At 39.8% G+C, this 14,304-nt stretch overlaps 3 protein-coding genes across 3 annotated transcripts; 2 read left to right on the top strand and 1 right to left on the bottom strand.

Moving 5' to 3' along the window:
* Window positions 1–212: 212 nt before the first annotated feature.
* On the bottom strand, window positions 213–3,587 carry nek12 (NIMA-related kinase 12). Its single transcript, XM_063488690.1, has 2 exons — window positions 2,489–3,587; window positions 213–409 (listed from the first exon to the last, which is right to left on the bottom strand). Exons 1-2 carry the CDS (start codon window positions 3,585–3,587, stop codon window positions 213–215), a joined length of 1,296 nt encoding a protein of 431 aa, XP_063344760.1.
* Window positions 3,588–4,018: 431 nt separating this feature from the next.
* Window positions 4,019–6,605, top strand: pin4 (protein (peptidylprolyl cis/trans isomerase) NIMA-interacting, 4 (parvulin)). The gene is made up of 4 exons (XM_063484227.1): window positions 4,019–4,171; window positions 4,345–4,412; window positions 5,508–5,627; window positions 6,322–6,605. The coding sequence occupies exons 1-4, from the start codon at window positions 4,135–4,137 to the stop codon at window positions 6,478–6,480; spliced, it is 384 nt and encodes a 127-aa protein (XP_063340297.1). The 5' UTR covers window positions 4,019–4,134; the 3' UTR covers window positions 6,481–6,605.
* Window positions 6,606–8,024: 1,419 nt separating this feature from the next.
* faf2 (Fas associated factor family member 2) lies at window positions 8,025–14,175 on the top strand. Its single transcript, XM_063490716.1, has 11 exons — window positions 8,025–8,126; window positions 8,968–9,036; window positions 9,133–9,267; window positions 9,546–9,622; window positions 9,715–9,853; window positions 9,958–10,043; window positions 10,279–10,370; window positions 11,086–11,263; window positions 12,256–12,427; window positions 12,514–12,657; window positions 12,921–14,175. Exons 1-11 carry the CDS (start codon window positions 8,064–8,066, stop codon window positions 13,101–13,103), a joined length of 1,338 nt encoding a protein of 445 aa, XP_063346786.1. The 5' UTR covers window positions 8,025–8,063; the 3' UTR covers window positions 13,104–14,175.
* The last annotated feature ends 129 nt before the right edge of the window (window positions 14,176–14,304 follow it).

A 14,304-nucleotide genomic window follows, 5' to 3' on the forward strand; every position in this document is an offset into this window, starting at 1 on the left:
GAACATCATCCAGCAGTAAAAGGAACTTATTTATCCCCAAAGGGTCTCTTATGGAGGGGAAATGTGCTATAAGACAGCTGACAGGAGGCCTCGCGTCCTTTTCAAACTGAGGCGCATAAAGCTTTTATCAAGCCAGGCACTTTTAAAATACGTTCAGCATCAAAGGTCCCGTTATTTAACACTGTATTTCATTTTAACAATGCATTGTCTCTTTACCCCTTCTCCTTCAGCACTTTCAGTGTAATGGTCAAACCTCCAGCATCGCAGAGCTGAAACTCTTCCACCAGAGCTTCATCGTGTGGCTGCTGAGCAGCATCAGCGTGCACACAGTCTCCTTCATCATCGTCCTTGTCCTCAATTTCCTCAAAGTCATCTGGATAGTCAACTTGTTCTGAAGTGTCAGGGATCTCTGGAAAAAAAAAAAAAACAAGATTAAAGGGATGACACACGTTTGGTTTTAATAATGGCATTGTAAGTCAGTTTATTCTTAACAGACCTGATATAGGAGAGCTGTTAACATCTTTCACACATTGTTTTGATCACCAGTAGTCGATTGTTTTGTTTTCACACATCACAGATCAACAGAAGGTCCCACTGGAAAAGCAGGTTTTCCCTCAGTTTATCACTCTGTTCATCTATCCCTTTAGCAGATGAATTAGCTATTTACCACAATAATGCTAAGTAGCTGAAAAAAGTCTAGCATGTTTCTCAGAACATGTTGTCATTTTCCCCCAAACTGTCTACATTATTAATCCATCCATCCGTCCATATTTTTCTTATCCCAGCTGTCACAAGGACCTTTTTGGTACATGGCCACACTGCTAACCACTGTAACACCCCTTACATTATTAAGTTGGAACAGATAAGGGTAGATATGTTGCACTTTGATGCTGCTGCTGTAAAAGATCTGTAATAATAACTAAATAACTAAAAATGGAATTTCACATTTTTCTGGCCTTAAACAATAATCACTGCATTGTTTGGTAATTTCTGGCTTATTCCAACTTTACTAAGCTGCTGTCATGAAACTACACACTCACTAGTGATCCCTAAAGTGCCACCAGAAATTCTCGGATTTGAGAATCTGAAACAGTTGAAGAAATAATATTTTTGCTTGATAACACACACACGTCTACATAAATGTTACAAATGTGTTTTTATAGTGTTCAGACAATAACCATAGCCCCCGATAGTGGGCAAATCAGTTCACTATAAGATCTAACAAAAAAAGTTTAGGATTCGATATAAGTTGCTCAATAAACAATTAACAGTATGTGACTGAAGTGATTCAGCTTTAAATCAGGGGATTTAACCAAAATATTACGATTTCCAGAGGGTCAGAAGTAACCGGACAAACTAACTTTAAATATAAGGATTACTTTTAATACAGCCAATGAGTACATGGAGTCCAGAACCTGTGAACATCATCATTGAGATGATGAGATGCTCTGCCAGACCTGCTTTTTTGGGTCTTTCTGCATTCAGCTTTGTCTTCATTAACTGAAAAGCTGCTCTACTGAGTTGAAATCAGGTGACTGAATTCTTGGGTTGCTTTTGCACTTAGCTTTGGTTTGATTTGCACTGAGAAGAGAGAGAGTAAAGCCCTGTACACCTCACAGTTCATCCTGCTACTTCCATTAGCAGTCACAGCATCAATAAACCCCTGAGACCCGATTCCATCGGCGGCCATATGTGTCGATGCCATAACGCTGCCTCCGCCATGCTTGACAGATGATGCGGTATGCTTTGGATCATGAGCTTTTTCCTCTCCTTCTCCGTAATTGATCCACAGATTCCTTTTACAGAATTGTGCAGACTTGTTTAGATGTTTTTTTGACAAATCTAATCTGGCCTTCCTGTCCTTGAGTGTAACCAGAGGTTTTCAGCTTGTTGTACACCTGCAGTGTTTCCATTCACGAAGCCATCTCTTAATTGTAGATTTTGGCAGTGATACACATGCCTTCTCAAGAGTATTCTTAACTTCATTAGATGTTGTGAAGTAGTTTTTCTCAACCTCAGAAAGACCTGTGTGATCATTCACTTTAGTTTTCTTTGTGGTCTCTCAGGCTTTTTCTGATGCTGAGCTGGCCAGTACATTCATTCTTGTAAGGACAGTACTACATAACTAATCTGGCAATTCCCAAATTTTTGTTAATAGACATATTTTGTTTTTTTAAAAAACCTAATGACAGCCTATGAATCTTTTACGTGATTGATTTGTCATAGAATAACACAAAGATGCCTCACTGGGCTATTAAAGTAGTTTCCAGTTACTTTCAAGCCTCTGAAAATGGAAGATTGTTTATAAAAATGTTTCTAATTCCTAAAGAGTTCAAGTTTTTTGTTAAACTCTGATTTAAACCTAAAGTCGGCCCGCCAGTCACATCATGATTGCTGGATATAAAATCCACCGTGGTGTTTCAATGTTTTTTTTAAATGTCATATGCCCAATGTCTGAATACTTATGGACATTGGAGGGACGCATTACCAATGGACTCAGCAGAATTGCTCCTCATTGCCAACCCATACTGTTTACTTTGTCCCTCCAGAGAAGACAAGCTTCCATCATCATCAAAATCCTCAGGATAGTGGCATTGGTTCTGTTCATCTTCCTCCTCTACATCTGCAGAGGAGAAATTGACCTCCATACTTTGTTCTTTCTCTTCCCAAGAGTAGGGCTGACTGGCGAAATAGGGTTGAAGTGTTGTGTTAATGTCTTCTTTTTGAACTTCCACATTAATGTGAGCCACAGGCGTGCAGCAGTCTGTCTCTGTGGCTTTGATAGATTGCAGGTGATCTCGCACATAGGCACTGCTAAGTATACAAGCAGCACTGGGCCTGTTGTCCGGATTGAGGTTGAGCATGCTCTGGATTAATGAGGAAATACTATCTGAGAACAAGTCAGGCACGGGGTGGTACTCTCCTTTGGTGATCTTATTGAACAGACTCAGGAGATTTGTGGCTGCAAAAGCAGGCCTGAGAGCACAGAGCTCATACAGGAGACAACCAAGAGCCCAGATGTCGGACTTGCAGCTGTACGGGATGTCCTGGCAAAGCTCGGGACTTAGGTAGCTGGGTGTCCCAACACATGTGGAAGCCATATCGGCTGTGTTAGTCATTATTCTGGATATGCCAAAATCCCCTAACTTTACCACACCTTGCTTTGTCAGCAGCACATTAGAGGGTTTGATGTCCCTGTGAAGTATTTTGGCTGTGTGTATGTAATTTACAGCCATAGCGACCTGGACAAACCAGCCCATCACAGTGTGCTCTGTGAAGAACTCCCCTGGTTTCCTCTCCTTTACTCTGTCATCTAAAGTCCCTCCATCGCAGTAGCTCATAACAATGTAAACGAACCCATCGTCGGAGTTCACAAAGGCCTCGCTGCATTTCACAATGTGAGGATGCTCCAGCCTTTTGATAATTTCAGCTTCCTGGAGAATGGCCCTCTGCGTTTTTGCCCTCCTCGTGGTCTCCGCCTTTATCCTCTTCACCGCGTACAGGCACTTCCGCTCTACGTGTCTCATGAGAAACACGTCTGCCGCTCCTCCGCTGCCCAACCGCAAGACCCTGTCGTACTTCTCCATATTTGTGTCATAGAAACAGAAAAACAGAGGCGAACACCCAGACTGCAGCCCGCACGTCACGAGCCGTTTGTGTTCACTGCCGTTTCCATAGTGACCCATGACGCTGCCTGTTTAATTACCTTTGCCCTACAAAACTGTTTAAAACCCTTTTTTTAATTTTAAAACTATTTTAAACTGTGGTTCGACAATATGAATTTATTAATAAATCAAAATATTAAAGCTCGCAGTGCATGCGTGAGCCTTTATGTTGCCAGCAAAGGGGATAACATTGAGTGCCGTCCAATGACTGTAAAAAACAGTCATTGGTACTGTCTCATAAGAAAAGGAAGAACCATCTACATGAATGAACCGCGTTTATGGTTCTATACAGTAGATGGCGGTATATTGTGTCAAGAATCTTTGATCTACCAACGAGTGGTGAAAGAAGAAGAGTTTGGGTTCTCTGCGCAGGTTTATGCGCATGCTAATCACAACATAGCAAGTGTTTGATCTATAACTGTTATTTTTCATTGATTATTGTTGAGTTATAAGTGCACATTAGCCTGAAATGCCACCAAAGGGAAAAGGGGGAAAGGGTGGTAAAGGTTAGTGTCCTATAACTTACTAACTGTATATGTATTCTATAATTAAAGTCAGCTATCAACTTTTCCATGTGATTCCAGAAGCGCCTTTATCACAACGGTTACTACTACAGTGCAGTTTTAATGGGTTTAACGGGTGCTGTGGTGTGTTCATCTCCCATCTTGTCACTATGTAGGAGCTGCTTCAGGGAGTGCAGACACCGACAAGAAAGAAAAAGGCCCAAAGGGAGGGACCGCTGTCAAGGTAACGTTACATTGAAGACAAAGCTAAACTGCAACATTAATGACAGATTTCATTCCCTTCCCAACAAAAATGTGACTTTTGGGGGAGTTGAAAGGAGAGCACAGATGAACGAGTCCATGCCGCGTGCAGTGTCCCGTACGATGCTATTTTAATAATAGAATAATCCAAACCTTTCTGCTTTAACAGAAATGTCTGAACAATTGTTGCCTTTTCTTGTCTTTTTAATAATTATCCTTTGCACAGTATATCATTCCCGCCTTATTTGGGTACATTCAGAGAGACTGTTGTTAAACTTTTTTGTTTAAAAAAGGTTTTCTGTTAAAAAAAATATTCTGTGAAAAAGCACTTCATAAACTTGATATTATTAGTACCAATAATATCAAATAATACCAAATAATATCAATAATAACAATAATATCAAAATCTGAATCTTTTTATGTGGAGAAATCTCTGTGCACAAGGGCTGCGATCTTCGAGCCCTCAGGGGGCATAACGTTAAAAAAAAGGCTTGATTCTGTCATGGAAATGACTGAATGGGCTCAGGAACTCCACCAGAAATCACTAGCTCTGTCATGCAAAGAAGAAGTCATGTGAACATGATCCAGAACCTCCCTCGCTCATTTAAAATGGACCGAGAGAAAGTGGAAAACCATTCTGGGTTGAGACGAATAGGAACATGAATATTTTTTTTGGGGGGGGGAGAACATGGATGCTGAACTAAAGACAAAGAGCGACCATCCAACTTGTTATATCATCACTCGTCCACTAGCTTCTCTGATGGCTTGGGGGTACAACAGTGCACTCCTTGGGAGCTCGCACATCTGGAAAGGCACCATCAATGCTGAAAGGTATATACAGGTTTTTAGACCAAAGTGTGCTTCCATCTAGACAATGTGTTTTCGAGGGAAAGGCTTGTAAGAGAATGCTAAACTGCATACTACTGCAAACTGCAAAACATTTAACACATTGTGAAATAAAAAATAAAAAAGACTCAGGGCTAACGGGCAGCTAGAATCCTATATCAGACAAGAGTGGGACAACTTTTCTCTCCCACAAGTCAAGCAGAATCATCTGTTTTTGTTTTTTTTTCTGCAGGTCCGGCATATCCTGTGTGAAAAACATGGAAAATGCATGGAAGCAATGGAGAAACTGAAGGCTGGAGTTCGTTTCAGTGAAGTAGCTACACAGTATAGTGAAGACAAAGCCAGACAAGGAGTAAGCGCTTGCACTCATAATCAGATGTGCGGTGTTAGTTTCCCTTTATTGACATTCTCAGTTTGTTTATAATGTTTAACTGAAATCATCCCAGTCAGAAGTAACGTAACCATGGAAAATTTGTCATATGATTCCTTAGTTATCATTTTACACAGTACGTGGCCTAGATGAGGTCATTGTTGAGAGTTTTTCTTGGCTCTGGCAGAAATCTATCCATTTTAGTCCTTTCTCTTAACCATTTGATAATTGACATTTGGATTATATTAGAGCAAACAAAATCCAAACTAATAGAAATGGTTACAGATTGCTTTATTACACTGCTGTTTATCTTTCTGTGTGTCACAAAGTCCTGTGAGGGAAAACCTGACTGTTTCATAGGATGTGTAATGTTTAGCATCACAGATAATGAGTTTCAATGGCTGACCATCCCACCACAACATCTACACTGATGTATTTTGAGCTGCTGGGAAACTCCAGTCCAGATTAGGCTATTACTCAGGTCACCACAGAAATATGTGAAGAGTTGCTGCAAACAAGCATTTGCTTCACACCCCCTTTTTTTTAAAAAAAAGTTTATTTTTGTTTGTCAAAATATCAGTTTGCCTCTTCAGTACAGCATCAGCATGGTCTTTATTTACACATTTCCCCAGATGCATATCATGAGATCTCTTCATGACTTTTATGTTTGTGACAGGGTGATCTGGGGTGGATGACGCGAGGATCGATGGTCGGACCTTTCCAGGATGCAGCATTCGCCCTCCCTGTCAGCTCCATGGATAAACCAGTCTACACAGACCCTCCTGTCAAGACAAAATTTGGGTACCACATCATTATGGTAGAGGGGAAAAAGTAACTTGGGCCAGTTCAACACTTGAAATCAAGACATGTAAATTCCCCAATGTGTTATATTGTTAAACTTCTGATGATTTTCTTATATTTTTCAAAACACATGAGAATAAAAAAAACATTGATGTAGAATTCTGTCAGATTTGTCTGTGATAAATGTGCTTGCCATACTGAAAATTTAACTTAAGGGAGAAGATATGCATTTATGTAATAAAGAAGTTTACTGGTATGACTGAGAGGGTATAACAAGACTGCTAGAAGTTAGACTCATTATTGAAAAAGATCTAATGCCTTATTATCTTTTAGAAATGGGGATTTTTTTCTTTAACGTGGTGTCTTTTAATTCTTCGCTTCCATAAATAAAATTACCATAGTAAAAAAGGAAATTCTTCAGTGGGTGTGAATAATGTAGGAGTTTCTATTATTGTGTATCCTGAAGAAGAGTTTCATTATAGAGAACATTTTAATTATAGAGAACGTCACATGAATTAGAAATCATCAGAATTGTGTAAAAATGTATAAAAGATGCATGCTAAAACATGAACCCTTTAAGCAGAGTTATTACTGTACTGCACATCAGTAGTGTATATGGATGGACAGTCTGGTAGACTCCCACCTTATCATCAAGAATTGGACTGCATGCTAAATCTCAAGTGAACAGACTGTAAATATATGATATACAGTCCAGTGTGTTTCTTGGCTCAAAACAGGCTGTAAATTTTCTTGGGTTTTTCAGAAGGAAAGGGGGGCAGAGGTTCACCAATCTTCAAAAGACTTTACAAATCATTGAACAGTTTCAGCAAAAAAATTCCTCATTGTAAAATTGTAAAGACTTTGAATATCTTATCATCTGCCATGCATACTAAGGTCTTAAAAATCAGAGAATCTGGAAAATCTCTGTGCAAAGATCAAGGTTGAAAATCAGTATGGGATAGCCATTATCTTTAAGCTCTGCATCGACGCTACATTATAAACAAGAATGATCATTAGATGGAAATCACTGCATGACCTCAAGAACACTTTCAGAAATCACTGTCTCTGAACACAGTTCACTGTGCCATGCACAAATGAAGCTCAATCATTCAAAGAAGAACCATATGTGAACATGATCCGGAGACAGCACCTTCTTCATTGTGCCAAATTACATTTTAAATGGCAAAGCAGAAAGCTGTTCTGTGATGAATTGAAATTTCAAGTTTCTTTTGGAAAACATGGATCTGGCATCCTCCAGACTAAGGAGAAGAGCGACCATCTGACTTGTTATTGTGCATTACTGCATATAGAATTGGCTGAGTTATTACTGTACTGCACATCAGTGGTGTATGTTGATGAAGGAGTCAGTGAATTTTAGTATTTTATAAACAAATAAATGGAATAAAGCTTGAATAAATGAACATTTTTGTACTTTTGATTGGTTTTTTGCTTTTCCTTTTAATGGAAAACAAAAACTTTCATGGGTGCCATAATGAGGGGCTCAAATACATCCAAACCGCTAGGCGGCAGCAGCCCGCGCAGCTCGCACCTGCGCGGCTGGAATCAGGAAAAGACAGTTGACGTTGTTAGGCCTTGCTAGATGATTGGCGAGGTAAGATGGCGGCGCCAGAGGAGCCAGAATTATCCCAGGCGCAGACTGAAAAACTCCTCCAATTTCAGGTAGACAGCTGATAATCCGCCTCAACTCGTGTCCGTTTGAGACCTCGCGTGGCGATGCTCTGTCGTCGATAGTAACAGGGTGTGAACGTAGTGGGGCCCGCATGTTTCAACGCTTTTTTGCACAGTCAACTTCGATAACGTTACCCCCAGCCCTCACCCGTCAACTTGAGTCAGAGCTAACGTTAGCGAAGCTAGCGAACACTAGCTAGGCTGGCTAACAAGTTAGCAGACTTTAAACGTTTATATGTTTGTCGCGCGGCTCTCACGCGGGTATAAACACTCCAGCTAGGTCAGTCAGTTCCACCATTACCTGGTGTTTAATGCCATTTTTGACTCAACGTCAACTTGGGCTGAGGCTAGCTTTTCATTGACGCTCCCTACATAACACTTGCTGAGTTAACATTAGCACAGCTGTCACTGAAGTTTCTGAGCCACACAATAGTTGTAGCTACGCGAAGTCACTCTGTCATTATATGATAATAAACCCAATACATGCGATATTGCTCCATCTCCATTTGTAGCCTGCTCTAGCTTTCTTTGGCCGTTGGTAAGCTAACTATTGGAACCACTTGAATTAACATTGCATACCATCGTGCTTTGTTCTCTGGATGATTTATCTTGTTTTCGAGGTCAGATTCCTCCCCAAACCCCGATAAAGGACACTAAATAAGATAAGTGATTCAGGCTATTATTGTGTCATTGTTGCTCATTCTTAATGAAGAATTTGTGACAGACAATCCAAAGCTTAGAGACGACAATTTTCTTCTTTTATAGTCCACCTACGGTCTTTTTAATCTTTCGGGGTTTTTTTGTTTGTTTGTTTGTTGTTGTTTTTTAATAGGATTTAACCGGTTTGGAATCAATGGACCAATGTCGTCGAACATTAGAGCAGCACAATTGGAACATAGAGGTACAGGAGACATGCTTTTTAATGATTTTCTATTGACTTAATATACATATGACTACTGAAATAAGAACAATTGGCTTAAACATTTGTTTATTTCAGGCTGCAGTACAAGACAGGCTTAACGAGCAGGAAGGAGTGCCCAGTGTGTTTAACCCTCCACCATCCAGACCACTTCAGGTCAATACAGCAGATCATAGAGTATATAGTTACATCGTGTCAAGGCCACAACCCAGGGTAGGTCTGGAGACTCGTATGTCTATTGTTTCACTATACAAAAATGGCATACTAGATTCTTTGGAACTCTTGCACATGCCTCACCTGTTTCTCTTGGAAATAGTGCTACTTATATGCTGTGTGTAATAATACGTGTGTAACCTTTAAGTGTCTTTGAACAAATGTTCAGTCTAAGTGATTTTGTAGTTTTTAGTTGTGTTTTATAGTTAAAAAGATAGAGAATCTCTCATTTTGGAAATGTTTAAGGTGTGATGGATTGCACTGGTGTTTCTTTTCAGGGGTTACTAGGATGGAGTTACTATTTGATAATGCTACCATTCAGATTTACATATTACACACTTCTGGACATATTCAGGTAATTAGAGCCTTTAGGTTTTTAACTCACAGTTGCTGCATAAAGCAAAATTCCTGATTGCAACTATTATATAAAATGTTTTTTGTTCCAAGGCTCGCCCTGCGGTTCATCAGGCCTGATCCTCGTGGTCGTGTGACAGACCCCGTTGGAGACGTTGTGTCTTTCATTCATAGTTTTGAGGAGAAGTATGGGCAGGCACACCCTGTCTTTTACCAGGGAACGTACAGCCAGGTGAGAACATGGATATTAATGATAAAAGTATATTTTCGTTTCTGAAGTGATGTTAAGACAGCCAAAAAAGATAAAACCGCCTTTGCTTATTGTGATACTTGTAGGCACTGAACGATGCCAAAAGGGAGCTCCGCTACCTATTAGTGTACCTTCACGGAGACGATCATCAAGACACTGACGAGTTTTGCCGGTATGTTTTTTTTTTTTTTTTTTTTTTATGCCCACATCACCTGTAGCCACTATAGGTCCCATACTGCCTGATGCATGTGTTGTACAGTTGCTAGTGTACAGGTACATCTGCTTGCTTTTTGCTGCATGATGTGAAGACACATCCTTTCTTTATTAACAATTAATTAACAATTTATTTGTTCTAAGCATATACACATGAAAAAATGTTTTTATGGTCCTGATTTGTCACATTCCAGCTCCACATTATGTACTGAAGAGGTCATTACCTTCCTCAACACACGAATGCTCTTTTGGGCATGTTCAACAAGCAAGCCTGAGGGCTACAGAGGTATGCATGTTTGTTGCTTATTACTGAGTTGCTGTGATAAATGGAAAAAAAGTATAAAACAGGTTGAAGTGAGGAAGTGCCCTCCTTGTCTTTGACTTAAAGAATGATAAGAAAAGAGAGCACCATCTTTGTTGTGTGGAGGCGGTCTAGTTGTAATAAAAACACGCTCAGTTTGAATTTATTCATTGGCAGGGTTTTCTACCCATCTATAAAACATCCATGTGTGGTTTTATTGCACATGGATGTTTTATAGGTGGGTAGAGCATATAGCAAATCATAACAAGCCACTCGTGGCTTTCAGACATGCAGATAGTTTGGGTTTTGCACAAGTTTGTGTTCCCCTTTAAGACTGTTCTTACCCTAATCCAAGTTTAATGGAATTTTGGTCTGAAAAGCATAAATGTATCAGACAGACAGGAGGCAGTTATGTGGTTTATCATCATTAATGGGGACATTGTTTCTAGAAACGGTCACATGCTGAGTCTGTAATGTCATTTTTGATGCTTTGAGAAGCAACAAAATCCCTTTTATTGCTTTGAGCTGGCTGTGGAGGGTTTAAAACCTAATTTGAACAGAAATGATTTGCCTGTAAGCTGCCACATGTTCGACGAGGTAGGATTTGTTTGTCCATTTGTGCTTGGTGTGAACTGACTTTTAATTAAAATGTAGTGTCACTGTTATTACAGGAGATTTGACAGTGTAATTTCTTTTTAAGTGTCCCAAGCGTTGCGAGAGAACACCTACCCATTCCTGGCCATGATAATGCTGAAGGATCGCAAGATGACAGTGGTCGGCAGGCTCGAGGGTCTCATTCAGCCAGAGGACCTTATCAACCAGCTGACGTTCATCATGGATGCTAACCAAACATATCTAATGTCAGAGCGCCTTGAACGGTACAGAAAATTGATTAACTAACACTGACTTGCATGACTTTAAAAGATCTTCTTGAAACTTAAAAAACCCCATTATTTTTTGGGGTCTTTGCCTTCATTAGACAGTGTAGTAGTGGAGAGTAGACAGGAAATGAGAGAGAGAGAGTAAAGGGCTCTGGGTTGGACTAAAACCTAAGCCGCTGTATTCAGCCTTGTGACATATGGTCATCCATTCACCCCGTGAGCAAAACTGCTCTCTGTTCTCTGTTTATGTTTAACTTTAATTGTGTGATAGTTTTGATTGAAGTGTAACCATCACAAATTATTTCATCACTTTCTTTCCCTGATTACTGAAAGCAAAACTGACCATTGTGATGTTTGTGAAAAAAGATAACAGGCAACTAGTTAAGCTCATCGTAAAAGCTAATCGAAGCCCTGTGGGCTCGCCTTTTGAGTGCTGATTGGTTATTTGCCAGCTGTCAGTCACTGGTGTATGAAGTACTTCTGCCTTAGACCTAGTCCACACATACACTAATATTATTTTTTTTTAAACTGTTTCCCCTTTCTGAAATAAGTGTGCACATGAGAATCCAAAAACACAACTTAGATGTTGTTCAGAGCATGCCCAACCAGTAGGAGGTGATATAACCCTAAAATATAATGTTAACACAGAGAAGTGTAAGGCACATATTTTTGCCTTAGAAGGATTTCCAAAGGTCAGTTTTGTTAGTAGATGAATGAAAATGGAAAAGTTCAATTTCTGAAAAACACCCATGTTTGTTTTGGTAGGAGGCCCATATTGTTTAATTTAATTGAAGTGCAAGGACAGGACACAAGGCTGATTTAATGACCACAGCTTATTATGGCATGGACAGTGATGTGTAGATGTAGATGTGGTAGTCAGAGATATAGACATGGCCGGCATTTGCGGATATACACAAAAACAATAATATATCATTCACTGCTTAATGCCACACTTCGTGTCGGATAAAGACGTCACCTTTTTGTTTCAGCGAGGAGAGGAACCAGACCCAAGTGCTAAGGCAGCAGCAGGATGAGGCCTATCTGGCTTCACTCCGTGCCGACCAGGAGAAGGAACGAAAGAAAAGAGAGGAGCAGGAGCAGAAGAGGCAAGAGGAGGAGAAGGTCCGACAGAGTGCTCTTGCTGAAGAGCGGAGACGACAAGTGAGTCCTGTTTTGCGTTTATGGAAATAAGAAATTTTTCTCGTGTTTGCATTCTGAGTTTCTGATTAATGTTGTCACTTTTCCAGACACTTGAAGAGGAGAAGGAGAGGAAGTCGGAATGTCTTCCTCCAGAGCCTCCTGCAGATGATCCTGAAAGTGTCAAAATAGTGTTCAAGCTGCCCAACGATACACGAGTAGAGAGGCGATTCCTGTTTGGTCAGTCTCTGACGGTGAGCATCACTCGGTTGTACACTCCCATTTGCCCTTGCTTAATTTATCTACTTTTAATAATTGTTTTGGCAAAGTGTCAGGTTTCTAGTAAATGATGTTGTGTAGCCACATGGTTTAGCTTCCTTATTTGGTTTTCTCATCTAATTGCAGTCTTGATTCAGATGTCAACAAATTCATTTTTATATAATTTCATGTTATTAGAAAAAAGTTTCTTCTCTTGTTTCATTATGAAAAGCGTCATTTTGTTATTTTTCTTTCACAGGTAATACACGATTTCCTATTCTCTTTGAAAGAAACTCCAGAGAAGTTTCAGATAGTTACAAACTTCCCTCGCCGAGTCTTGCCCTGCCTTCCCACTGAAGAGCAGCCCAACCCACCCACGCTGAAAGAGGCAGGACTCAGCCGCTCCGAGGTGCTTTTTGTTCAGGACCTTACGGACGATTAATAGATAACATACCTCTTCTACAGCGAGGAAACATTTTCCTCTGACACCAACCCATCCTTTTTTTTTCTTTTTTCTTATTTTGTTCAATGGCCATTATGCATAAGGGATCATTGAGATAAAACCCTAACCTGGAAAAAAAATTAAACCACCCTACATCTCTAGTCCTTGTTTGGTTGTGTTTACAGGGTTCCCAATAGCCTGGAAAGTCTTGAATTTTATCAAATAAATATTTCTTGAAGTCCTTCCTTGAACTCATCTATGTGTGGACAGAGTTTGATTTCCATCACTTGTACTTGCCCCCGGTTAATTCGTGTTCTTTCACACCAGTATTTGCTGCAGCACCAGATTAATCATCTACTGAAATGTTCTGAAACAGCACAATAGCTTTGTGCAACACCAGAATCATAACCCAGAGTCGTTCTTTTGTGGGCATTTGACCCACCAGAATGTGTTAATAGTTACATTGAGGATGCAGAATGGAGATTTCTATGATGGTGTGTTTCCTTAGCTAACTACTTTTTTTGTAATTTTGGTCAAAGTTTTGATGTTTGATCCTTGTCCCCATTCAACATCCTTTCGCCTTGAGTTTATGTTTCCCTCACACTGACTAATGAGCACAACAAAATCGGTCTGAGTTGGGTTTGTTACCGCTGTGATTGTTAATCCATGTGGTTTGAAGAACAAATGTACCTACTTCAGGGAGCAGGTTAGTGGCTTTGGACTTTGAGGATAAATGGGAACCCTGTTATAAATGAGCCATGACCTGTACATAAGTTAGCTATTTAAAATCCCTAAATTTACCATATGTTTTGTTTGACTCCTTTGTGTCATGAAATGACCAAATGCAGATTGGTTACTATGTAAAGCAGACTGCCGCAAGCTCATGAAGTTCAAAGATACATTATTTAACAAGAAGCCACAGCTTTTACATGTGGCTTTATCTAGTATAGTGCGAGTCTGCTCATAGTGTGCCTGTGGTTACTCATAGATGCCTGTTCGCCTGTAACATCTAAATGGGCTCATGTAAAGATGTAATTTTCCAACTATAAATTAAAAACATTTTAAAAACGTGGGTTTATTGAGAATGAACAACCCTTGCATGCAGTGATGAGATCTTATTTCTCTCTTCTTCGTCTTTTTTTTTTTTTTTTTTTTTAGAATGACCTGATGATGATTTAAAGTACAATGAGCCATATATCCC

Source organism: Pelmatolapia mariae, linkage group LG2 (assembly GCF_036321145.2).
Source record: "Pelmatolapia mariae isolate MD_Pm_ZW linkage group LG2, Pm_UMD_F_2, whole genome shotgun sequence".
NCBI lineage: Eukaryota > Metazoa > Chordata > Actinopteri > Cichliformes > Cichlidae > Pelmatolapia > Pelmatolapia mariae.

Bases quoted from the DNA above. Each gene is read 5' to 3' on its own strand.
- nek12 (XM_063488690.1), bottom strand. From the start codon at position 3,587: ATGGAGAAGTACGACAGGGTCTTGCGGTTGGGCAGCGGAGGAGCGGCA. The intron at 410-2,488 runs GTAATGCGTCCC...TTTTTTTTCCAG, and splicing joins CAATTCTGCTGAGTCCATTG to AGATCCCTGACACTTCAGAA.
- pin4 (XM_063484227.1), top strand. From the start codon at position 4,135: ATGCCACCAAAGGGAAAAGGGGGAAAGGGTGGTAAAG. The intron at 4,172-4,344 runs GTTAGTGTCCTA...GTCACTATGTAG, and splicing joins AGGGGGAAAGGGTGGTAAAG to GAGCTGCTTCAGGGAGTGCA. The intron at 5,628-6,321 runs GTAAGCGCTTGC...TGTTTGTGACAG, and splicing joins AAGACAAAGCCAGACAAGGA to GGTGATCTGGGGTGGATGAC.
- faf2 (XM_063490716.1), top strand. From the start codon at position 8,064: ATGGCGGCGCCAGAGGAGCCAGAATTATCCCAGGCGCAGACTGAAAAA. The intron at 10,044-10,278 runs GTATGTTTTTTT...GTCACATTCCAG, and splicing joins GACACTGACGAGTTTTGCCG to CTCCACATTATGTACTGAAG. The intron at 11,264-12,255 runs GTACAGAAAATT...TTTTTGTTTCAG, and splicing joins ATGTCAGAGCGCCTTGAACG to CGAGGAGAGGAACCAGACCC.